The sequence below is a fragment of the Sus scrofa genome, chromosome 15, assembly GCF_000003025.6.
Source record: "Sus scrofa isolate TJ Tabasco breed Duroc chromosome 15, Sscrofa11.1, whole genome shotgun sequence".
Classification (NCBI taxonomy): domain Eukaryota; kingdom Metazoa; phylum Chordata; class Mammalia; order Artiodactyla; family Suidae; genus Sus; species Sus scrofa.
In genome coordinates, this window is record NC_010457.5 from 16,747,695 (window position 1) to 16,774,425 (window position 26,731).

At 40.2% G+C, this 26,731-nt stretch overlaps 1 protein-coding gene across 1 annotated transcript in view; it reads right to left on the reverse strand.

Moving 5' to 3' along the window:
- The window catches only part of RAB3GAP1 (RAB3 GTPase activating protein catalytic subunit 1), a 136,781-nt gene continuing 118,723 nt past the window's right edge, over positions 8,674 to 26,731 (reverse strand). The window contains 8 exon segments of the mRNA XM_013983945.2: positions 8,674 to 10,372; positions 11,195 to 11,215; positions 14,759 to 14,861; positions 16,296 to 16,365; positions 16,368 to 16,410; positions 16,534 to 16,637; positions 16,732 to 16,828; positions 24,709 to 24,936. Of these exon segments, the coding sequence (XP_013839399.2) occupies positions 10,136 to 10,372; positions 11,195 to 11,215; positions 14,759 to 14,861; positions 16,296 to 16,365; positions 16,368 to 16,410; positions 16,534 to 16,637; positions 16,732 to 16,828; positions 24,709 to 24,936 (903 nt within the window). The 3' untranslated portion in view covers positions 8,674 to 10,135.

A 26,731-nucleotide genomic window follows, 5' to 3' on the forward strand; every position in this document is an offset into this window, starting at 1 on the left:
CCAGCCCCAGCGTCTGGCTCAGCAGGTCTGGTTGGCTGGAGAATGTGCGGCTCCGACAAGCTCCCAGGAGATGCTGATGCTGCTGGTCTGGGGACTACACTTTGAGAACCACTCCCTACCATACACACCCAGGAACAGGTTTCTGGGTTGCAAGGTTATGTACTTGTTGAAATTTTATGAGGGACTGCCAGCCTATCAACCGACACTCTTATCAGCAGTGGGTAAGAGTGCCTCTTGCTAGAAATACTTGTCAACACCTGAATATTGTCTTACTTTAAAATTTGCGCCCATCTGGTGAGTGTGAAATGGTATCTCACTGTGACAAATATCTTTTTCCAGTCTGTAGTTTGTCTCTCATTCCTTATGGTGTTTGTGGAACAAAAGTCCTTAATATTACTTACTGTAGCCAAGTTTATCCTTTTCCTTTATAGGTCATATTATTTATGTTTTATTTAAGAAGACCTTCCCATTCTAAAAAAAAAAAAAAATTTTTTTTTTTTGTCTTTTTGTCTTTGTTGTTGTTGTTGTTGCTATTTCTTGGGCCGCTTCCGCGGCATATGGAGGTTCCCAGGCTAGGGGTCGAATCGGAGCTGTAGCCACCGGCCTACGCCAGAGCCACAGCAACGCGGGATCCGAGCCGCGTCTGCGACCTACACCACAGCTCACGGCAACGCCGGATTGTTAACCCACTGAGCAAGGCCAGGGAGCGAACCCACAACCTCATGGTTCCTAGTCGGATTCGTTAACCACTGAGCACAACGGGAATTCCCACCTATTCTAAAAATTTAAATGTACTTTCTCATACAGTATTCTAAACATTTTCTGTGTTTTCCTTTTTACGTAAGTGTCTTTAATCTGCCAGGAATCGATTTTTGAGTGTGGAGTGATATAACGGTCCCATTTCATTTCTTTTCCCTCTTGAGATACAAGGATAACCTCTTTTGCTGTGGCTGTGGTGTAGGCCAGCAGCTGCAGCTCCGATTCCACCCCTAGCCTAGGAACTTCCATATGCTATGGGTGAGGCACTAAAAAAGACCAAAAAAAAAAAAAAAAAAGGTAACCTCTTGCCTGAGCATTATTTATTGAAAATCCCATCAATTCCCCACTGATCTGCCTTACTATCTCTGATAGAACTTAAGTTTTCTTACATGTCTGGGTCTACCTCTGGGTCTCTATCTGTTCTATTGAATTTTGAGTCAGCGCCTTCCTTTAAATACTATAACATTATAATAAGTCTTACCACCTCTAAAGACCCCCTAATTTGTTGACTTTCTCCTTTAAAAAGATTGCATTATCTTCTGCCAAATTTACTGCTAGGCAAATAATATTTCATTGCTATTGTAAATTATGTCTTTTTAAAATATTAAAATTTGCATAGTATACATTTTAAAAGTACACGTTTAAAATACATTTAATATTTATCCAGGATTTCAGTTGCTATGGGTATGGTTTTTTTGGAGTATCTAAAATGCCATTTTCTTTATCTTTTCTTAAACTTTAATTGCATTGACTTTGTCATGTGCATTAAAAATACCACTAGATTGGCGTTCCCACTGTGGTGCAGCAGAAACAAATCCAACTAGTATCCATAAGGATGAGAGTTCAATCCCTGGCCTCACTCAGTGGGCTAAGGATCCAGGGCTGCCTTGAGCTGTGGTGTAGGTCACAGACATGGTTCGGATCTGGTGTTGCTGTGGCTGTGGTGTAGGCCAGCAGCCACAGCTCTGATCCAACCCCTAGCCTGGGAACTTCCATATGCTTCAGGTGCAACCCTAAAAAAGACAAAAAGAAATTGCTAGATCACTACAACGTCTAATAAAGAGGGCTGAAATTTGAAAATGCATTTCCTACAACAGCTCCATGACTTTTCTGACAAGTTCTTTCCTGAGAATCCACCCATCATAGCTTCTGTCATTTCTTTTCATCAAAACATGGCGGGGGGGAGGGGGTAGAAAAAGTTAGGGTGGGCAGAAGGGGGATGAGGGATTCCTAATTTATACCTAATACAAATTTATTAAAAACTTGGCCTAGAAAACCAAAATGGCAAAATATTGACAATGGGTGAATCTGGATAAAGGATTTACAGGATTTCTTTTTACTATTCTTGCAACATCCTAAGTTTCCAAATAAAAAAATTAAATAGAAAACTTCAGGAATAACGAAAGTCATGAACAGGACCATGGTGGAGGTACAGCCACACCACCTTTGAAAGGATTCTTTCCTGTCCGTGACCCTCCTAAGGGGCAATGAGCATGTCACGTCCGTGAACACTTCTCACCACAGTTGAAGGGACAACCCACTCTTGGCTGGGAGCCCACAGATTATGCCCAACAGGCTGGACGAAAGGATAAACTGGGCTGCTCTACAGAACAGAAAAAGTTAAGGACCAAGCCAGGTAGCAACAGAAACTGTTATTGAGAGATGGTCATAGAGGAGGCCTGAGAAGCCACTGTGGACCCTGAGCAAGCTCAGAGTCAGAGGACTCAAACTGTGGACAAGAGGAGGAAGTCAGCTGGTACTGGGTCAGAAAGACAGTCACTCAGAGCCGAGTCACACTGACAATCACACACTAGGGTGAGGAGTGTGAATTCCTGCACTAAGCGTCTCTAGAGCTGACCCCAATCCAAAACCCTCCTCCAGACTCTAGACGCCATGGGGTCAGGCCTGTGATGGCTCAGTTTCATTTCATGGCCCTCTCTGCTGCCCACGAATCCTTACTTCTGGTCTTCACCCGTTACAGCCCAAGGAACCCAACCGCATCCTCTAATCTGTAGTTTTCCCCATGAAATTGAAAAATACGTGACTTTTAATGATTTTGTAAATATAAGCCTAAAGTCATTTATGAAGTTCTACCATGAATGCTGTATTACATTCATCGTGTTTAACTAACCCAAAATTTAAAAACCACTCTTTAACTTAAAGCCAGCCTGTCTTAGCTCAGGCTGCTGTAACAAAATGCCATAAACTGGGTGTCTTATCCACACAGAAATCTACTTCCCATAGTCCTGGAGGCTGGAAATCTGAAGTCATGGTGCCAGCATGACCAGGTTCTCACTAAGGCTCTGTTTCGGGGAGACCATCTGTTGACTTCTCGCTGTGTCCTCACGTGGCAGGAGGAGTGAGAGAGCACTTGAGGGGGGATCTCTTTTATAAGAACACTAATCCCATTCATTGGGCATCTGCACTCACCTCCTAATGCCATCACACTGAGTGTGGGGGGATGGATTTCAATATATGAATTCTAGGGGGACACAAACATGAAGACACCCTTTTATTAAATTTCTTCTTTTCCCTCTCTAGCTTTTTTTTCTTTACAGGGCTGGTTTTTCACATGGGACTTGTGTAAATGCAGCAGGAGAGACAGATGCTGGATAGTCAGCTAGAGTCAATCACCAGCCTTCCTGCCTCCAGGCAAGATTCAAACCTGTGTCAGTCAAGTGACCACGTGTCATGGCTGCCCTGTGCTGCACCCGAGACGGGCATGTGGACCAGCCTCTGACCTGCCCGTGCACCTGGCATGGCCTTCCTGCGCTTCCATCTTGCCCACTGCCTCCCCATCACTAACCCTGAGAGTGTGTGTGATGGTCAGAGACAAACCTAGAATGGTCCCCTCCACAGAGGTGGGAGAGGAACCCCGGCATCCACAGGCCAGGAGCACTTCTTCAGGGCAGGGAGCATCTCTCTGGAGGGCAGTAACCCACAGAGAGGCTGCGTAGCTTCAGCTGGGTGTTGCTCACTTTTCACAGGACTCTGAGTATTAAGCTGGGAATGTCTCTCTTCCACAGCTCACAGGTTTCACAGACCTTTCTTCCACCTCAGGGTCTCAGGATGTAGTCTCTGGGGTTTTTGACTTCTCTGACCTTTTTAAAGTGTGGTGTTGTTTGTTTGGGTTTTTTTCCACTTCAGTGATAATCTAAGTCAAGACTTCCAGCCATCCTGGCTCATCTGAAGATTGGGTGCTGCCAAGTGAGCCCCAGACAAACACAAGGGGCTGCAAGAAGCCCTTCCTTTAAGAGGCACAACATGTTGCTCATGTTTGAGAAACTCTGGTTTAGCTTATTTAACTACGAGGAAGCAATCTGCTCTAAGACGGTATAGAATGTGGTTATGTGCAAAGATTTCAGATGACTTCAGCGATGAGGGTCCCCTGTCTCCTGACTCTCCCAGTGGACTTTCTGGGTTTAACTGTTCCCATTACAACCCAGCTAAGTCTTTCTCAGACCCCTCCAGATGTACCCCTGCCTGGAGGTGGGTCAGCCTTCCTTACAGGTAGCTATACACCAGCTTCTGGAAGTGGTTTTCAACCAGGTCACTTGGGAAATCCCATCAACACAGAAGGAAACCTGTTGCTTCTCTAGCCAGATGGCAGGACCTAAAACTCCCAGGCCTTCAGACAGATTTATTCTTATAGACGCTCAGTGGCTCAGTGGAGCCGCATCCTGTTGGGACTGTGCTCCCTCCACACCCACTTCAGGGAAGCTGCCTTCTTATGCTACAGTCGGTTAAGCTACACAAGCCTCCTGAGGGCCAGCTTTTCAAGCTTAATTCAAAGTGCGTTTGCTCTTCTGGTTTGACACTGCTCCCCCTACAGGGGATTCAGCCTGTCACTTGAGGGTTTAAGAAGAGGGGCTCAATGCCTGTAGTTGTTCCCCCAACCCCTGGGTTTTTTGGGGCCACTCCCACAGCATGTGGAAGTCCCCAGGCTGGGGATCAAACCCCTGCCACAGCAGTGACCCAAGCAGCTGCAGTGACAATGCTGGATCCTTAATCCACTGCACCACAGAACTCCTCCCCCTAAACTTTTGAATATCCTGAAACAACAGAAATGAAGATCAATGAAGAGTATTCCCAGGCTCCTGAACGAGCTGCTGATCATGTAAAACCCTGTGCAAAGAGGAGCCTCCTCCACTTGGCTGGGGTTGAGACAGGAAGGCAGGCAGGGTCACCCAGCTTCTGAGGACCAGGGGTCAGCCCGGACAAAGAGAAGGCTGGGCCCTCTCCCCACGCCATCCTCCCTCCATGACGTTATGCCTTCAGTCCTAGAATAGTTGAGAACGTTTGGGAAAGTCACACTCTAAAAATATTTCTTTTTTTCATGTAGGCAAGATAACACAGGAGTGACAGTGGGTTACTAAGAATGCCATTCCCTCGTTATATAACACGGACAAAAATAAAGAGTGTTCTGGGCCAAAAATAGGGCTGAGAAAGAGGAATGCGAATAAATAGCACTGACAAGTCATTATTTACTCAAACTATCAAATGGCTGAAGAACTTAGGAAAAGTTTGGATCTGTGTCCCATCACTGATTAGTCAGATCTGACTGGCCCCTGGAGGGAGCCTGGGTCACCTTCCCGAGAAGCCTTTGACCAAAGTGAGCTGAGTGTAGCAGAGGCCGCTCATGGAAGGGAAAGTTGGAGCACCTGTCACCAGCTGGCAGTAAGCCTGGGGCTCCTGGCCGCTCTGAGTACTGGCTGGGACACCTGCCCTCATGGTCACATGACAGAGTGCAGATTGCACTGCAGTGCCCAAAGTGGTACCCTTGCTGCGAGGCTGTTTGTGGTTGAGCCTCAAATCCCTCTCCTGACAGAGCAGCTGGCCCCTCTGGGATCCAAGGAGGGCATCCAGACTCACCCCGACCGACCTTCAGTGCCCACCTCTCAGGCTTCTCCAAGCCCTGCTGCTGTCACTTGCTGAACCTCTCACCACATCACCACCACCATGGTCAGAGTGACTGCTGTCTAGTGCGGGGTTCCTTGTGGTCCCTCATGGGTCTGAGTCTAGGCTTGTCCTTCTGTTCCTACACTGAAAACCTTCCAGAGCTTCTCCACTTTCACTCAACAAGCTCCCAACTCAACAGGGCACATGAGGCTTATGAACCAGCCTCTGCTTCCCTCTCTCCTTGCTCTGCTCCAGCCATCCTGGCAAGAATTTGGGAGTCTCTGCAGATCAGGCCTGACTTCAGCCCAGCCCTCTGCCTTGACAAAGTTGACTCAGCCTTTAAACCCAATTTCCTACCTGGAGCCTATGAGCCAAAGAGGAAAAAGGGACATTTTACAAGCTGTCAGGAGACTTCAAAGCCACTCCTCTTGTTATGGGGCTGTTGGGTCACCATCTCTGAACACTGGTTGCTGGATGTGTCTTCATATGAGACCAGAGCTCACATCCACAGCCGGCCACTTAGCACACTTAAACAATGCATCTTTATTACACGACAGCCCTGGACCGTGTTGGCCACTGCTCAGATATCATCCTGTTTAATTTCTCTAACAACCTGTTGGGTACTTACTTTCATCTCCCGTGGCAGAAGCAGGGGTTCGGTGGCAGCCTGGCATCCTGTGGCTGAGGAATAAGACTGTAGTCGGAACTGATCTCAACTGGGTGGGCACCCGTGCCTCTGGATGGCTTTTGCACAATGCTGTCATGGGTTGAACTGTGATCCCAGCATTCTTCCAAAAAAGTAAGATATGTTGAAATCCTAACCCTAGTACCTCAGACTGTGACCTTGATTGGAGATAAAGTCACTGCAGATGCAATTAGTTCTGATGAGTTCATACTGAAGCAGGGTGGCTGGTGTCACAAAAGAGACCCAGACCCACACACACGGGGGAACTTACTCTGCCACGAGATAAGAGGCAGAGACTCAAGTGCTGCAGCTGGAGCCCAGGATGCCGGCAACCACTAGACACCAGAAAAGGCAGGGAAGTTTCTTCCCCATGGGCTTCAGAGAGAGCACGGTCCTGCCAACACCCTGATTTCCAACTTGCGGCCTCTAGAACTGTAACATAATACATTTCTGCCATTTTATGCCACCCACTTGGGTGATGCTTTGTCACCAAAGCTTTAGGAAACAAATACAGTGGCGAATTCTCTTTTCTCTCCTGGGAAATACTTCTCATGGGCCTGCCAAGTACTGCAGACAGTCAACTCACTAGCTCTGAAGCCAACTAACAGCTTCTCCAGCACGAGCCGGCCCAGCCTGAACTCATCTCCCTCACAAGCCTTTCGTCTACCTAGTTCCGGGTCAAACCTGCAAACTTAAACAAAAAACAAACATTCTATCATGGATTTGCATTAAAAAACCAGCTTTTTTTCTAACCTGATAGGCCAGAAACATACCTTCCTTAGGCTCTCTCAGCTGGAAGGCAGCAGAGGGAAGCGTGCTCTGAGCCAGCATCAAGATCTCTGCCTAGGAGTTCCCGCTGTGGCACAGTAGTTAACGAGTCCAACTAGGAACCACGAGGATGTGGGGTTCGATCCCTGACCTTGCTCAGTGGGTTAAGGATCTGGTGTTGCTGTGAGCTGTGGTGTAGGTTGCAGATGGCGCTCGGATCCCAAGTTGCTGTGGCTGTGGTGTAGGCCGGCGGCTACAGCTCCAATTAGACCCCTAGCCTGGGAATCTCCATATGCCGAGGGAGCGGCCCTAGAAAAGGCAAAAAAAAAAAAAGACCTCCACCCGGAGCTGCCAAGGTTGTCCTTGGGGAGGGGACGAGCGGAGCATGTCCTCTTCAGGGAGGGGCTCCAAAACCCTCCTCCTCCCCTGGTGGATGAGTTCACCCCAGAGGTGATCCCTGCAGGAGGTGAGACTATTCATTTGGGGAATTTAATCATGACCACCCATCAGGCATCACAAGCTGCCACGGGAAAAACTGCTGGCAAAGAAGTCTTGCTAATGTGAACTAGCTGTATTTTGTATTTTAAGAATTAGGCAAGTCCGCTTTCACAGGCTGATGCCAAACTCCTTCTCAGAGCTAGAGATACAGTGTCTTCCTGTGTCCTCCTGTATCAGTGAATTTTTGCTGCCTAACAAACCAACCCCAACCCTCTTCCTTCTGCACGCTTCTCTGCAGGTCCCCGGGTGCCCAGGAAGAGGAGAAGGCAAGCCCCAAAGTGAAAATACTTTTAAGTCTCTGCCTGTGTCAACACTTGCTAACACTCCATTGACCAAAAGAAGACCTGGCTAAGTCCAGACTGAAGGGCTGGTAGCAAAATAAACTCCACTTCATGGGAGCAGCAGCACAACCACACTAAAGAAGGGGCAGGCATACAGGGATGAGGAGAACACTGCAGTTCTTCTCTGCGTGCAATTCAACATACTTCCCCACCTCAGCTCCTCCTCACCTTCTGGTCTCTACCTAGCAGTCATCTCCTCTAGAGAGATTTTCCTGATCCCTAAAGCCTGACTGAAAAACCTCCTCCACCACACTTCACTACTTATCGTCACTACTACAGCATGTATTAGTCTGCCAATGAATGAATGAATGAATGAATGAACGAACAACTGCAATAAACACTGGACCTCTAGTTCTTACTGTTGAGTTGACTGCACTCTTCATTTTAGGGCAACATAATATCAGCCTTCCCTGCCCGACAGGAAGGTCACTGAAAGGAGGGGGTGTGTTCTGGCTTCTGCTTTATCTCCACTGCCAGGAACAGCACATGATATTAAGTAGGTATTTAAAAATACCTGTAAAATTAACAAACACATAACTATAATAAAAGTAAAATGGGATAACTGCTATTTTAAAAAAGCATAAATTTGTTCCTGAGATTCATATAAGACTCAGCAGGCTGCAGATATGCAGGAAAATCTGAGACAACATAAAACTAACTGAAATAATAACAAAATGCCCTGCCCATTATAGGGGAGAAAAGAAGAGAAAATTAGCCAGAGAAAGCGACACTTTCCCTTTTATTAGATTCACAACACCTTTTTAAAACCTCTCTTTGAAAACCGTTTCTTTTTATTAACTGCCTCGTTAGAGAGTAGACAAACTCTGCCCTTGAAAGGCCTCTACCCGCACAGCGCTCTGTCCTCAGACCTGCAGCACTCAAGTCCAGCATCTCAGAAGAAAGTGCTGTGAAGGTCAGGAGGGAATCAGGGCCTCCCATACTTCACATATCCATATATATATACATATATAGGTACACATACATTCACATTTTTTAATGAAAATAATGTAACAGGGTTTACACAGTTCTATTAGTTCTTTAAAGTCACACAGGCAAGATCTATGCTTCAGTATAACCATTTTTTACTCTGGATTAAAGTGGGAATTTTAGGCCTAAAAATAGATTTAAGGTTATTGAATAGAGGCTATACAGCAACACAGACTTGATAAATCTTGATGATCATGTAACTAGAAATACGTTGCTGTTATCCTTAGGCTGGGCACTACATACCCCCATCAACTGTTTTCATTTTAACTGAAATACAAAAGCAGTAGTTCACTGAAGTAATCCTCTACTCATAACATTAGCACATATACCAAATCATACTGACTGCATGACAGTCTCCATGTATGGAGGCCATAGTTTTAGCATGTGCTGATCTCTACTTCATTAGACACAGTCTCCAGCCAGCAACCACCAAAAAAGGAATGCATGCTGTACAGCAAGGAAGAGAACGACATTCTGCAGGTGCCTCTCACAAGGCAGCTGGGACAACACAAGGCAGAGAAACAAATCTTACAAGAGATGTTAAACTAATCTGCAGTGACATTTAATATATAGGTTTTATCAGAAAGAATACATTTAGGTCACAGTGACATGGAAAAACATACAGACTATGTGAAATTCCAGGCTTTCTCCTAGAATATCCAAAGTGCTCATCAAAAGTTGAATAGTACAATAAAGACGGCCACCAGGTGACGGGATCAACAGAACATCATTTAGCATTTTAAAAACACAGATTCTGGGAATAGAAGCTACCACCAAAATATCCAGAAATCTGAGTTAACAGGTACTCTACTTTGCATATTTGATACTAATAAATATAATAAGTGTTTACAGGGACTATGAATGCCAGCCAAGAGCCTAAGGGATAGTCACAGAAAAGACGAATGAACACAGTCCCACTGGAGTATTGAGAACTGCTGCTGTTTCAGTCTTCCCCTCCCCCGAAACAAGGGCCATCTCCTGGGGGAAGAAGCCATTCAAGAGCTGAGGCCCATTTCCTCTGCCCCCACCAAGACACAACAGAGCCCACTGGAAAGTCTCTCGGATGCTGGTATGATTCTTGATCACTGAACTGGGCAGGTCCGCTTCATGGCCTCCTAGTTCTGACTGGCACAACCTGCTTCACACAGAAGGGGTCAGCACTGTCTCTGAAACCACAAATGACGTGACTCTAGGAGAATTAGAAGAACGAGGTATCTGATGAAAAGGCACCTGCAAGTCTGAAATCCTCCTTGGTGAGAACACTGTACATGCGCTGAGGCAAAGCTCGGGAATAGGGGGCAGGGCGGGGCACGGTCGTGCGCAAAATGAGCTCCCGGCCGGCAGGGGGTGGGAAGTCTGATGCCAAGTTCTGCCTCCTCTCTTCCGGGGAGCCCATTCTCTTCAATTCCTCCTCCGGTGGAGCCATGGCTGCAGCCTTGAAGAGAAGCAAATGCTAAATTCAACAGCGAGTCAACTCGGATCATTCTGAAGGACAGATGAATCAGCATGAAAATACATAAAAATGTTCTACATTACTCAGTTAGGCAGTCAATTATGTTATGATGCTCAAACATCACAACACAGAAAATGCGAGAAGCCTGAAACATTGCATGATCAGCCAGAGATTACAAACAAATTGGTGACAGAGACAGAGGGTAGTGACTGCCAAGCAATCAGTTTTGGAAAGTGAGGGCCATATTCAGACATCTGATGAAGAAGGACAATGGAGCTGTAGAGGTCTACACGTTTCTTCTAGCAATGACCCAAGTCCAAGTCTGATGTCCTCCGTCCAGTAAGGAGCTGCTGCTCTCCAGAGCCTGGGGAGATGTTTTTTATCTCAATTCTTTCAATTCTTTTTAAGGTTCATTTACCAAATTAAAACTGGGAACATCGGTTTTGTTTGCTGGGTGACTAATGTAATACAGAAGTGATAGAGGTCCATGAAATGTAGCAGTGGCCACAAAAGAGAAGTTCTCAACATTAAAGGCATCTATTTTCATTATAATTGCATAAAATACATATTCAACTAGAGCGTTCATTTTAACTCTGATCACTGTATTTCTTTCATGATACCATCACTTTGGGAAAAAACTGTTGTGGCCATGGAAATATGAAGTCATGTTATGCTAAACATCAGCAAGAAAAGAATGCCAAACCCAGACCGTCAAAAGAGGTGGTTGGTTAGTTTAATGACCTTATGAAGTTAGAGGGATGGGAAGGAACAAGGAACCATGAGAGACAAAGGCGATTTTGTTACCTCATCAGAAGATTCAGTCAGCTTGAGAAAGGGTGGGAAAAGAAACAGTGATGAAAGGGAAACAAGCTAGAAGGTTTACAAAGAGCTAGACAAGAGACTTCAAGATTATTTCAGAGACAGCATGCATTATAGTAAGGAACATGGTCCTATCAAAAGAATATCAAGACAAAACACATCACATACTACACAGCTCACTTTCAAACTGAGCAGACAAATCCCTCTACTCATGCTTCTGATGGCTCCACAGGCAACATACAGAGTGTCACTTAATGGGGAAATGATTCAGCAAAATCTAGCTCCTTTACTGAAGATTAAGACACTAAAAAAAGTGCTCAGGGCTTGAAAAATAGATAACTCAGTGAATTTAAGACTCGATGTCTGAGTTATTCAATTTAGCAAGACTGAAGCAAAATCCACTCAGTGGTTTGCTGAATTCTATTTAAATATGGATATAAGACTGACACACATAATCAAGATGAAGTTTATTAAAATATATAATTTTAAGGAAAAGTTCTCAATATGTAAAATTACTGTATGCTGTAAAGAATTCTCAGTGAAATTTTACAACTTTTTTTAATTTTAATTTTTTTTATTTTTGGGGCCACACCTGTAGCACATGGAAGTTCCCAGGCTAGGAGCTGAATGAGAGCTGCAGATGTCGGCCTATGCCACAGCCACAGCAATGCCAGATTTGAGCCACATTTGCACCACAGCTTGTGGCAACACTAGATCCTTTAACCCACTGAGTGAGGCCAGGAATGGAACAGCATCCTCATGGATACAAGTCGGGTTCTTAATCCACTAAGTCATAACAGGAACTCCCTTTATAACTTTAAAAGAAGTTAAAACTTTGATTTATTAGTAGAAATGATAATAAAGTATCAGTAAATTAAGAAAAATTACCTGAATAAACTTGAATGGTTTCTTTTAGCCAGATATTTAAAAACCGAATTTAAAAACATACCAACCAGGTGCTTGTTATATGAATTACAGCCTGCCAATTCCCCAAAAACATTCACCACAATGTTTGAAAATTTGAAATATTTTAAAATTACATAATATGAGATGAATGCACAATTTCAGTATCTGTAAAGGGGTTTAGCTATACAGTGAGGCCAGTGAAAGATGAAACACTCCTGTATTTATTGATGTAGAAAGGTAATTACATCAAGTGGAAAATAAGGACAAATTATATAATTCTATTTTGTAAAATTTACATATATTTGTATATATTAGATGTTAAATGTTAACAGTGATCAGCAGTAGGTAGTGAGATTAATGTGATAATTTTTTTAAAATTTTAGGGCTGCACCTGCAGCATATGGAAGTTCCTTGGGCAGGGGCTGGATCTGAGCTACCGCTGCTTCAATGCAGGATCCTTTAACCCACTGTGTCAGACCAAGGATCAAAGAACAGTGACCGGAGCCACTGCAGTTGGAGTCTTTTTTTTTTTTGTCTTTTTGTCTTTTTGCCATTTCTTGGGCGCTCCCACAACATATGGAGGTTCCCAGGCTAGGGGTCGAATCGGAGCTATAGCTGCCAGCCTATGCCAGAGCCACAGCAACGTGGGATCTGAGCCGCATCTGCGACCCACACCACAGCTCACGGCAATGCCGGATCGTTAACCCACTGAGCAAGGGCAGGGATCAAACCTGCAACCTCATGGTTCCTAGTCGGATTCTACTGCGCCATAATGGGAACTCCTGCAGTTGGATTCTTAATCCACTGTGCCACAGCAGGAACTCCATGACTAATTTTTTAAGTGTGATTAATTTTTCTTTATAATTCTCTGCGTTATCCAAATTTTTTAAGTAAGACTTTATTTACAGACTGGGGGAAAAAGTTATTTCCACACTGGGGAAAATAATTTGGCTTAACTATTTAGAACAATGAGTGTGTTCTACTCTCAGCATTAAAAATATAAATACTTTAGATTTTAAATCCTCTTCACACACAAGCTTTTAAAAAATGAGGAAAGAATTTTTGTAGTATAGTAAGAGGAAAATTCATACTGGTGTTAACAAGGAAATGGGCTTGTAAGCTGCTGGCTAGTAAACTGGTGAATATACCATAGGGCGTGAAAACAAATTTGGTTCTTGGTTGCATACCAGAGACAAAAACAAAATATATCAAAGTAAGAGCAGTGACCTGAGCTGATACAGTGACAACACAGGATCATTAACCCGCTGTGCCACAAGGGAACTCCAAGAACTTTAATTTATAAGGAAATAAAACACTTGGTTTTTTAACTTGAAATCCTTAATTTATAATTATTTATAATTATTTATAAATTATTTATAATTATCCATAAATAATCTCAGGTTTTAGTTCTTGGTAAAAATTTAGATCAGTATATTTAACTATGATTTTGAATATATTAACCAGATGACTCCAGATCAACTCACAGGACATTATCAAGTTTTTATTGCATGTGTGTAAACCCACAAAAATTCTTTTTCTTATTTGTCTGTGAGAATTACACCTTCAAAATTGGGACATTCTAGTGTCATCACAGTGCCACATAAGGAGCACTCTGTATTTGGTAAACTTATAATTCTTTTATCAGAATTTTTAATATTAATGAGCCCTGGTGTGAGAATCATCTGTGGAATGCCAGCACCTCTTAACCAGTAAACGAGATCAGTACAGAGAATCAGCACAATATGTAACTAGTACCATCCTTGTAAAACACCAATCTTAGTAATTCTAGAATGTCAGAAGGTATTATGTATTTTTTAAATCTTTACTTTCATCAGTAGAGATAATGACAAAGAAAAGATTTCAAACTGAGTTCTTTCTGTGCTGAAGACTATGTTTCCACGGTCCTAAAAATCTGAATCTTGCTCTTCTTTTCTAGGAAACCTCTACAGTTAGACCTCTTCACCATTGCAAAATAGATTTATTAACTTCATTTGCAGTATATGGAGTTTAAAATTGGTAAAACAACTCTATTCTAATTTGAAAGAAGTAAACATGTTTTCCCACAGCACAGGTCATTGCTAACCAAGTCCCTATCAGATTCTTTTGTTTTAAATTTTTAAATTTTTGTCTATTTAGGGCCACACCCAAGGCATATGGATGTTTCCAGGCTAGGGGTTGAATTGGAGCTGCAGCTACCACCGGCCTTCATCACAGCCACAGCAACATGAGATCACGATCGGAGACTTGTCTGTGATTTACACCACAGCTCAGGGCAATGCTGGATCCTTAACCCACTAAGCAAGGCCAGGGATGGAACCTGCATCCTCATGGATCCTAGTTGGGTTCCTAACCCGCTGAGCCACAAGCGGAACTCCCCATCAGATTTTTTTAACAAGGGATTTTGTACCATTTAACTTATAAAATTTAGAAACTGAAATAAACTTATCATTTTACCTTAACGTGTAAGAAAGCAGACAGATTTCAAAGACTAACAAGTTAGTGGTGACAGTCATTATTTCCTTAATGTTCAAACCCTATGCTTGGTTAGCAGTTGTATAATCAGCTAAGTGTGGGAATCAACAGCCCCTCCACAAGTAGAGGCCTGGAGAGATCATGATACAGTCAGTAAGGAATGTCACATACCCTCTGTGCATTCACAAACAGCTTGTGAATGATTCTGCCAGCGTGTCCTCTTCCTGCACCAGCGACTAACACCTCAGGTTGCTCCAAAAGGCAACTCACAAACCTGGGAGAGAGATGCGAAAGGACAGAAAACTGAGCTGCTCAGTTGACACTGGGTCAGTCCTCCTAATCAGGTTTTGTGGACAAATCATGCCAAGGCTGGAGTGGAAATTTTATAACAGGATAGATTTGAAATTAAAATCAATTCAAATGACAATCTTACTGCCCTTCAACTGTTTTCATAAAATTAAAAAAATTTCGAAATATCAAACTGTCTGTTCAAAGTGTAAGAAAAATATTTAGTCTCTTTCAGACTAGAAGTTTAGAAGATGCTACACTAAATAAAAGATCCAAAAAATGTTTTTAACAACAGAAACCAAGTTTAATCTATACAGCAATGATCCTATTTATTTTTTGTTCTTTTAAGGTATATGACAATGAGTGCAAGTGTGTGTTTGTGTGTGAATGTGTATATATATATGCACGTGCTTAAAATATGTTTTGTAAACTGTGCCATTATGTGCTGGAAACACTCTACTTCCAAGTATATCATAGACAACGTATGGTGGAGCTAAGACAGTCGAAGGCACAAAGCCACCAAGCCTGCACCACCTGCTCACTAATTTATACTGCCATTTTAGAAACAATTCCTTGATTAGATTGTATCTTCTCATTTAAAAGGAAGGAATTTTCAAGGACAATGAAGGCTGGGAAAAAATTTCACTTAACAAAAGATAAAATATTCAAACAAGAACCTGTTAAAAGCTATAGCAAATGCCTTGTCATATTAATTATTTGGCATCAATATCACCATTTCTCATCAAAAGGCTAATGAATATTTTAGTTATAACAAATTCAATCTGTTGAAGTAGCTAACCTGGAAACACTTTATCACATATTAAAACAACACTGGGTAAAAAATGGACAGAGACACTCACTGACAGACTCTCCTTGAAATGGTCCAAATCTCAAAAGGAGGAAAAGACTGACCCAGTCATGGGCCTCATTCTGGAGAGGCCATCTGGCCACTTTCAGAACACATTCACCAAGTACAGAAGATATGCACATCTGCTATCACAAATCTTGTTTAGGCTTAGTAGCTAGGAATACTGAGCAGAAATACAGTTTCAGAACACCTCTTCCTATAGTTAAGGAACAGTGAGAACAGAAAGCAAAGCTCTGGGGCACTTTAAGTAACAGAGTGAATAGCTAGTTCCTCTATTTGCAGCTGCTCCAAGAGCAAACAAGGACAGTCCTAGAAAGAGACCTGGAAGACTTGGTAATAAAAGCGGGAGGAGCGCAGCCCATGGCAAATACTCAGAAATATAGGAGAAGTCAAATTCTATGATAAATAAATATTTCTCTGTCTTTAGACAGTACTTGTTACACATAATATAACAGCACCACAGAAGAATCTCAATATTCTATAAAAATTTTCTAAAGACAGTGGTGGCTTTTCTTACTGCAGACAAAAATGAGTTAGTCAGATAGCAATTACCTTTCAAGATCGTCTTTCTCTTCCTCCTGTTCACATTTCTCAGTTCCAAATTTGGCTTTCAGTGAGCGGCTCTAGCAATTACAGCTTCTACATTAGTAATTTGATGGATGATTTCCTAACAGTGCAAAAGGGGAGAGGCATACATTGGAAGATAGCAAAAAAAGAAAAGCCTTTTAAAAATATATCTTTAAAATAATTATTGCCAACTGGGGAGAACACTTAGCAAAATCAGTCTTACTTCTAATTTTTTGTCTTCTGGATTAGAGAAGTGCAAAACTTTACTGGAATGGGATATTATCTGCTTTATAATCTTCTTAACTGAAGAAATATTTTCCAGACTTTCTATTTTTAAAAAGATAAAAGCCATCATTAGATAAGTTAGGCAAAAATTTACTTTCATTTTGGAAATGAACCAATGATTAATCAAGACATTTACCTTCTTCCTTTACTTTGAGTACGGCTGCATGAATTACACAAGGTAACAGGTGCCGAGCAAGGTCTGCAGGTTTCTGTACTGCCAGATAGTGCAGCACCTGAAGGAGACCAAAATTAGACAAATAATCAATGCAGTTGTCAAACAATTAGGCAGCCATTTACAAAGTAAAAACTGTACCACTGTACAGTTACCATATCTGTAACAAGAGTAGAAAAGAGCTTTCTTCTCTTAGTACCCACTCCTACTCACTCAGGTTAGTAGCTACTACTTCCAAAGGTCAGAATAATGTTACTGAAAACAACTAATAACTTCAGTCATTAATTGTAGTTAACACTCTTAGTGTTTTTTTCCTGTTTCCATATGTAATAAAAGCAAATTAGGAAAACACAAAGAAAATTAAAACCATCTGCAAATTATACCATCCAGAGATAACAACTGTTAGTGATGGAGCATTTTCATTCCAGAGTTTAAGGTTCTGAATACACATCATATATTAAGTGAACTAATATTAAGCATGTAAAATACTGTTTTTTAACTTGTATTCCTCACTTAGATTTTTAAACATTTCTAGTGACTTTCTTGCTAATTTTTTTGGTTTTAGTTGTTTTGATTTATTATTTTTTTCCAAAATGGAAACTTTTATTATTTCTCTGATTTAAAAAACACACGGAGGAGTTCCCGTCGTGGCGCAGTGGTTAACGAATCCGACTAGGAACCATGAGGTTGCGGGTTCGGTCCCTGCCCTTGCTCAGTGGGTTAACGATCTGGCGTTGCCATGAGCTGTGGTGTAGGTTGCAGACGCGGCTCGGATCCCGAGTTGCTGTGGCTCTGGTGTAGGCCGGTGGCTACAGCTCCGACTGGACCCTAGCCTGGGAACCTCCATATGACGCAGGAGCGGCCCAAGAAATAGCAAAAAGACAAAAAAATAAAAAATAAAAAAATAAATAAAATTTTAAAAAAATTAAAAAAATAAAAAACACACGGAGAAGTATGTGTTAACACAGAGACCCTACCTTTAAGCTCCATATTCAACAGCAGTAAAGACAAGAGAAATAAAATCTCATAGTGTAAGCCTTGCTGATAAATGCTCACAGATCTCAAAAGTAAACACAAAGTATAATGCAAAAGTTCTCTAGAAATCCTACTTCCTAACAACACATTTTTGTGTTTATCTTCCCAGACTTATTTCTATGCACATTTAAACACAAAGATTTAGATGCATGTATAATTTCTCATAATATATACAATTTCATAACTTGCTTTGTTCAATTAATGACATAATTTTTATTATTTGGCTTGGAAGGTTTTGTGTGTTTGGAAATGTTTTTAAAGTTAATATACATTTTAAAAATACACATACCAAAGTATTTTATAAAAAAAGAAAACACCAACCAGCTTACAAAACAGAAGATCACCAGTACTTTCCAAGGCCCCCATATCCCTCCCTGAGCAAGTCTCCCTCCTTCACACCACTCGCCCCTCACAGGTAACTAATAATCATTCTTTTGCTTATCTTCATAGTTGTTTCACTTATGTAAGTAGCCTTAAAAATTGTGTTGCTTAGTTTTGTCTGGTTTTAATATTTATATACGAAGAATGTTTCTGAGGAGCTCCTGTCGTGGCACAGAGGAAACAAATCCAACTGGGAACCAGGAAGTTGCCGGTTCGATCCATGGCCTCGCTCACTGGGTTAAGGATCCAGTGATGCTATGAGCTGTCCTGTAGGTCACAGATGCGGCTCGGATCTGGTGTTGCTGTGGCTGTGGTGTAGGCTGGCAGCTACAGCTCCGACTGGACCCCTAGCTTGGGAACCTCCATATGCTGCAGGTGCGGCTCTTAAAAAAAAAACAAAAACAAAAAGAATGTTTCTGCTTGTGCACCTTGGTGACTTGTTTTTCATTTAGCATTGTTTCTGAAATGCATAGATGCTGTAGTTTATTCATTTTCACTGCTTTATAAAAGTGTCCCTCCCCTCCCCCTTTTCTGGCTATTAAAATAATGCCTCTCACATTATTTCATGATTGCCGGTGTACATGTAGAGGAATTTCTTCAGGGTATCTATATAAAGTAGAATTAGTATATGTACAAGAAAATACCAAATTATTATTTTTTAAATACTTTAATCATATTTAGTGTTTCAACAGATTTACATTCCTATCTAGAGTATTAAGAGTTCCCACTGCTGTATATCCTTGTTAACTCTATTCCAAATTTTGTTTTCCTTAACTTACAGAAAAACAAATTTGCAAGAATACAAAATACTGTATACTCTTGGTGTGGATTTATTTGCTGGCCTTTTACTTCATTTCTTTCATCATATCTACCTCTCCTCCTCTATATATGCATATAATATATATACACACACATTTTTCTCAATAATTTGAGATCAAGTTCCATATATGATGTCCCTTTACCCTCAAATATCTAAATATCTAAGTGTGTATTTCCTAAAATAAAGAATGTAACTAATGTAAAGTGAACGAACACTGATCAAATACTTTTAATCTCATTTTTTATTCTTAGTACAACTTTGCCAATTGACCAAGTAATGTCTTTTATAACCTTCCACCATCATGATACAGGATCCAGTTAAGGACCATGCACTGGCTTAGTTATTGCATCTCTTAGTCTCAGTGACTCTAGACGTTTCCCAGCCTATCTTTTATAACACTGACTTTTTTTTTTTTCCCCCTCTTTTTTGGCTGCCCTGCAGCATAGGGAGTTCCTGGGCCAGGGATCAGATCTGAGCCACAGTTCTGATCTACACAGCTGCAGCAATGTGGAATCCCTAAACCACTGTGCTAGGCCAGGGTTTGAACCCATGTCCCAGTGCTCCAGAGATGCTGTAAATCCAGTTGCGCCACAGTGGGAACTCCAACACTGACATTTTGAGTATAGTCATTCTCCTGTTTTTTGGCTAATTCCATACTTTATTCATATTTCTTTAGTTTAAAAAAACTGAGATATAATTTACATACCATAAAATTGACCAGCTTAAAAATTACATTTCAATGGTTTTTAGCTTATGTACAAGACTATGCAACCATCACCACTACCTAAGTCCAGAACATTTTCATTACTCCACAAAGAAATCCAGTACCCAACAGTAGTCACTCCCACTCCCCCAATCCCTTGACAGCTACTAAGCTAGCTTTTTTTTTCACCATAGATTTGTCTATTCTGGATATGTCATATAAGAGGAATCATGTAATCATGGCTTTCTGTTTCTGGCTTCTTTCACTGAGCATAATGCTTTCAAGACTCATCTGAGTTGTAACATATGAGAACTTCACTCATTTTTATGGCTGAATAAGACTCCACTGTATGGATATACTACATTTTGTGTATCCATTCATCAACTGATAGACACTTGGGCTGGTTCTACTCTTTGGCTACTATGAATAATGAGATTGTCAATAGTTGTGTACTCAGTTTCCTAAGTTTTTTTTAATCTAATGTTCCTCTCCTCTTCCAGGATCTGATCCAGGATATCACATTACATTTAGCCATGTTTCCAAACTCCCCTTGGATGTGACTAGTTTCTCGACTTTTTTGTTTTTACTGGCCTTGACAGTTCTGAGGAATTCTAGTCTGATATTTGTAAAAAGTCCCTCAATTAGGATTTATTTGATGTTTTTCTGATAATTAAACTAGGATTATATATTTTGGGGAGGAAGACCAGAGAGGTAAAGCACCATTTTCATCATTTATCAAGATGTGACTTGCCCCCTTGATAACCTTGCTCACCTGGCTAAGGCAGTGTGCATCAGGTTTCTGCTCTACAGTTAACTCATTTTTCCCGCTCTGCACACCGTACTATGGGAGGAAGATCCTGCGTAAAGTCCACACCTATGGAGTTGGGAGTTACGCTTCACCTCCTTGAGGGCAGAGCAGATTCAGAGTTCTTCTGCTCTTCTCTCCAATTTATTCCATCATTTATATATGTCACTTATAGATTCCAGGATATTTATTTTATATTTTGACTATAATCCAATACCACTTTATTTATTGTCATTCAAATAATTCCAGTGTTCGCCACTGGGAAATATTTCAGCTGGTTCCAGCTGCCATAGGTTTGTTTTTTTGTTTTGTTTTGTTTTTAGCTCTTTTTGAAGAGATGGAGGTTATGCACTCTGGGACCAAACAGTACATTTGTGATGCTGGACCCTTCAATTATCGTATCTCAATGCAGATAATCTGCCCGTTATTGCTGATACTCATTTTGATTATCCAGTCAAGGTATTGTTCCATTTCTCCACTGTGTTATTGTTATTTCCTTGCAATTCAAAAGTAATCCACAGATAGACACTTCTAAACTCCTCCAAGTGTGACACTCTACCCAAATTTCCATCTAGACCTAGTATGTATTGATTCTTGCCTGAACCAATCTTTACTATGAATATGGTTGTAAAATGAAGAGTTTCCAAGTCCAACATATCCTCCATATTTACCATTCATCTGTGTGCTGAAATGCCCTCCCTTCTCTCCCATTTGTTAATTTTTCTACATATTGTCAATGTGGACTCATGAGTTACAATTTTTTTCCTCATTATTCCCTGCTTTTATCTTCATTACTATTTTTTATTTTCTTCGATTTTGTTGTTCTTTTTCTAGGTTTTTGAATTAGGAATTTATTAAGCCCATTAACTTCATTCTTTTGTTTTTTCTTGATGTAGGCATTTAGGGCTATGAATTTTCCTTTGATCATTTCTAAAACATATCCTAAAGCTCTCACATGTGATATTTTCACCATCATTTTTCAGGAATTTTATAGTTTCTCTTTGTATTTCCCCTTTTACCCAAGTACTGTTTAAATTTGCAGGTGGAAGGCCTAGGGTTTGTTTCTTTCATTTTTAATTACTATGCAGAGATCAGAGCATTGGTTTTATTTCCATTATGAAACACACTGGTGTTTTCTTCGTGCCCTTAATATACTATCGATTTTTGTGAATGTTCCATGTGTGACTGAAAAGAAGGTACAGTTTCTATTATCAAGGTACGGTGCTTGAGATTTATCTATAAGAACGACCTTATTGATTATCTTCTTTAGATCTTTTCTTAATTTTGTCTACTTGACTGTCTTGTATTGAGAGTGTGTTAAAAGTTCTCTATTATTAGTGTTTTGACCTATTTCTCCTTGCATCTCCTGTGTTTTCTATTTTATATAAATGATTACTGTGTTACCTACTGCCTAAACATTAACAGCTATATATCTTCATTGTGAAATATCATTTTTAGACTATAAAGCATCCTTATTAATCACATTTAATATTTTTCTACTTTAATTTTACTTTGGCATCAGGATCACAAGCCCTGCTTTCTTAATGTTTTCATTTACCTGGTCCATTGTTTATTCTGTAGCCTTTCTGAATCACAGAATCCCTTATTTAGAGCAGACAGTTGGGTTTTATATGTCTATATTGTAATTACTCTGTATATGATATGACCTTTATTATGTACGCTTCTCTATTTGGTGTGTGTTCTTTGCTTCTGAAAAATTCTTCCGTTGTACTTAGGAAGGTTTGCATTTTTATTCTAGTAGATATCCTTGCACTACTAACTCTTATGCTGCCCTTGATTCTCTTATATCATTAACTATTTTATGAACTGGTCTAATAATTTTAAAGGAATCCTCTGAGTACCACCTGAGTACCGTCAATGATTTCATTTCACTTTCCTCCTTTGCTTTTTCCATTCCAACTTTTTTAGTTACATTCTTTCTTCTTTATCATAATATACAATTTTTACATATTCTTTTTCTACCCATGTCCTCATCTAGTATTAGTCTTAGCCAGAAAATTAAATGAAGTCTTACCATAGTCATCTTTTGGTTGGCTAAGTTCATCCTCCTATAGTATGCTGTTCAATAAAGTAGCCACCAGCCATATGCAGCCTAAAAATCCAGTTCCTATGTTATACTAGCCACATTTCAAGTGCTTATTAAAGCTACATGTGGCCATGGGCTACTATTTTGGACAGCATTAGCTGTGGAACATTCTGAACACTGCACAGAGTTCCAATGGACAAGGCAGTCTTAATAGAGTCCTCAGGGAGGGCTCACGTATACAGCTGTATGTACAAAAACTCTCAGAGAAAACAGTTTTTATAGCCTTGACTACTTGCCCATCTTGGTGGAATAGAAAATCTTTATAGTTTGTATTTCTTTTCTTACATTTCTTGAAAACACTGCTCCACACTACTGTGCTTTGAGAAATCTGACAACTCTCTAATTTTTTCCCTTGTAAGTTATTTTCATGTTTTTTTGCCTACAGAGTCTAAGAATTAAAAAAAAAAAAATTAAGATCTAGTAGTATTATAATACATAGTTTGGCATTCACTTCACCTAGTCAATTTTCCCCTATACTCAGCCCTCTCAATATGTAAATTCAGGTTTTATTTCCAGAAAGTTTTCTTATATTGCAGTTTTAAGTTTTAGTGTTTTGATTTTTCTTTTTCAAGGACTCTGATAAAATGAATATTATTTCTACTTTTCTATCTTTCATTTCTACTACTTTCTCTCCAATCGCTTTCACTCCTTTAATCCCAATTTTTTTCTCTTGGCTGTTTTGCTGCTTTTCTTTCCTCAATGCCTTTTATTAAATTTAAATATAAACCTACTCTCCCATAAATCTTTTTTTTTTTTTTGATAGGTTTGTCTTTTTCTTCTACTTGTATCCTGAGTTAAATCAGCAGTAGTTTCATTTCTTTGTGGGGTTTTTTGGGTTCATTTGTGCTCTTGTTTTCAGTATTTCTGATATCTCCCATGCTTATTTGAGAATACCTGATTCAGTTTGGACTAATAATTTTCTTCTGACTTGTCAGTTTTCTGGGAAATGTTTTTATTAGCTGAAATGATCTAATTTTCAATTTGTTTCTTTATAGTAGTTTGCTCTGTACTATAATTGGTCATGTCACAGTTTGAAAGGGCTCTCTTCTGCACATTTCTTTAATAGATGACAAGAGATGAAGGAGGTTAATATGCCTTATTTCTCTTTCATTTCTATAGGATCTTTAATTTTCTCCTTATTTCCTTCTTTCCTATCACTGCTTTAAGGGGGATATCATTCCTATTTCTATATCTGGTTCTTCCTAAGGCAGAGTCTCTCTTAGTGCCCATTTCTAGTCCTGCTTACTTTCAAGCCACTTCCTGGTGGCCTGTGCCATTAACGCTCAGGTTCTACCTATGTTGAGTTTTTTGGCACTCAGCGTTAGGAGCAATCTTTCTGAGTGACTGTGTTCCTCCCAGGTCTTCCCTCAGCTCTTCTTCCTAAGACTCCCTGTCCTCACTCTCTACATCCACAAGCTTACAACAATGGGAACTCCACTGGAATTTGGCTTATTTCTCTACTTAGTTAACTCAAAGATCACTGTAATCTTTAACTTATAGTAATGCTGAAGCCATGGGTTTATTTACTTATTAATTGAATGGGGTTTGGGGGGAGGTGGATAGGTGGGAGGGTATGTATGGCAACTTGCTATCAGGTGGCTGCCACTATTCTCCACAACTCCAAATGTTTTTTAGTAATTGCAAAGTAGTCTACTAAATGATTAAACCATACTTTATTGAACAAAAGTGTCATTTTTGGAAACTCTGGGTGTATATATTTTTTCACTAAAAAGCTGTGTTGAACATCATTCTTGCACATTGATTTTTATGTACCTCTCATTATTTCCTTGATAACATTTTTTTGGTAGTGGAAGTGTGAAGTCAAAGAACATGATCATTAAGCTTTTGACATATGCTGTGAGATAGTCTAAAGATAAGCATGCTACATAAAATATGCATGGTTTATTCTCTGGCCTATTTGTAACCAGTTCTAAAATCTTGAATGTAAATATTAGATAGATAAAACATTCATTACGTTTCAATGCTCTCCTTCTCAAGTATGTTCAAAGCTCTTACATTCATCATAGTGAGTTTTTAAAATGCTGGAACAATAATTAGCAGTCTAGTATTAGACACCCAAACTCAGTTACCTTTTCTGCTTCCCGTGTATCATCAAAGAGTCTCCTCTGCCTTCTAGCAGGAATTGGCTTAGCTGTTTCCCAGGCTTCTACCCACATATTACTTGGAATCTTCATTCGGGCACTTAGTTCTCCTTTCAGAACCATATTGCCCTTTTCATCAATCACTTCCTCTTCAATATAATCACGAGGTGAGTACCACCTCACAAAATCTTCCAGAAAACAACCTGGATTAGCGGCCTAAAATAGCCAAAAGAAAGAAAAAAAAAATCAACAGAATCAAATAAAAATCAAGTTACTGATAAACTTGTTTTCAATATTATACTTCACTTTCATAAAAAGCCTACCTAATCTTTACAAAATCTAGTACTGTGACTTCAGTTTGGGTGTCAGCTTTAAAATAGGTCAGATATTAAAGCACCAAAATTATTTTATTTTTGCTATCTCCATTTTTTTTGGGGGGGAAGTCTTTTTATTGGTGCATTTGTGGCTTATGTAAGTTCCCAGGCTAGGGGTCGAATCAGAGCTACAGCTTCTGGCCTATGCCACAGCCACAGCAACAGAGGACCCGAGCCACATCTGTGACCTACACCTCAGCTCAGGGCAACGCTGGCTCTCTAACCCACTGAGCAAGGCGAGGGATCCAAACCTCATCGTCATGGATGCTAGTCGGGCTTGTTACTGCTGAGCCACTATGGGAACTCCCTGCTGTCTCCATTTTATAGAAAAAGAAGATGTTTTCATTTGATGAATTTGGAAATAAAATTTTGATATAAAGTGAAAATAATTCTCTAAGACTACAAGTTATATAAGTTAGTTTAAAATTATAGTATAATAACTACTCAATACTCTGAAAAGTATCAAACAGGCTCAAGTCAAGTAAATTAAATAATACACAACATGATCTGAATAAAAACGCAATAATGGAAAAATTCTGCTCTTTCTTCCCCTCAATAAATCAATACTGGTACTGAATAAATACCAACTAATCTCAAAAATGTTCTCTTCAGCCATCAAATTCTTATGCTTTGAATAATAAATTACCATCGCATAAATTGCTTTTGTGCTATTAAGGAATTGGAATTCAAATTATTGCTTTTCAGGCTTCTGAAACCAAACTAATTAAAGTTTTATTTAGTGGATAATTCTATAGAATTAACAATGATGCATGCCAAAATCCTTTAAGTAAGGATTCATGCCTCTACATTCATGCCTGAGAAAAAAGGGAGGCTTCACAGTTTTAGTGGTAAGGCATGGAGGTCTTTTCGCAAGTGCCCAGTAATTTATCAATACACTACTAAGGAAGGGCATATACATCATCCCCTTAATACTCAAAGGAAATGTGTACATTAAACACATACCTTTTTGGTTATAATTTTCTATAACATATTCTTCCTGCTATGAGTACAGTATTTAATTGCCTGAAATAATAAGTGATATAAGCACTACTAAAAAGTACTAAGCAGAAGTTCATTTTCTTTCTTTTTAAATTAAATTAACCTCAGGCCAAAATTAAAACCAACATGACAAGAATGGTTAGTCTTAAATTTGAAAAGCAAAACTGCCAATTTCTCCTTATTGCACTCACTACCAGCATAACCGGTCCCACCAATTTAGGAAACCCCCAAAAGGATAAGGAATCAGAGGGGAGTCCTTAACTGACAGTCAATAACACAAATTTCTAAGGGCTATGGCATCATGGCAACAAAAAACTGTTATGAAATGCAGTGGATCAAGATCACTGCATGACCTGGGATTCATATACAAAGCTTGGATATTAACCAGGCAACACCACACACAGATGAATATATCTCAGGAAACTATAGAGGTAGGCCTTGAGTGAAGAGAGTGAACCTGAAAAAGAAAACAGTATTGAGCTCCTGCACTACAGAATGTGTTAAAGAAGGACATATCATACCAGAATTCTTCCTTCTGGTTGTCCTTACTATACCAGGCAGATCAAAGTGCTACCAGGAGAGGCTCAAGGGTCACTTCGGCTACGGTTTATCTTCTTTCTACCCTTCCAGGTAGGTAC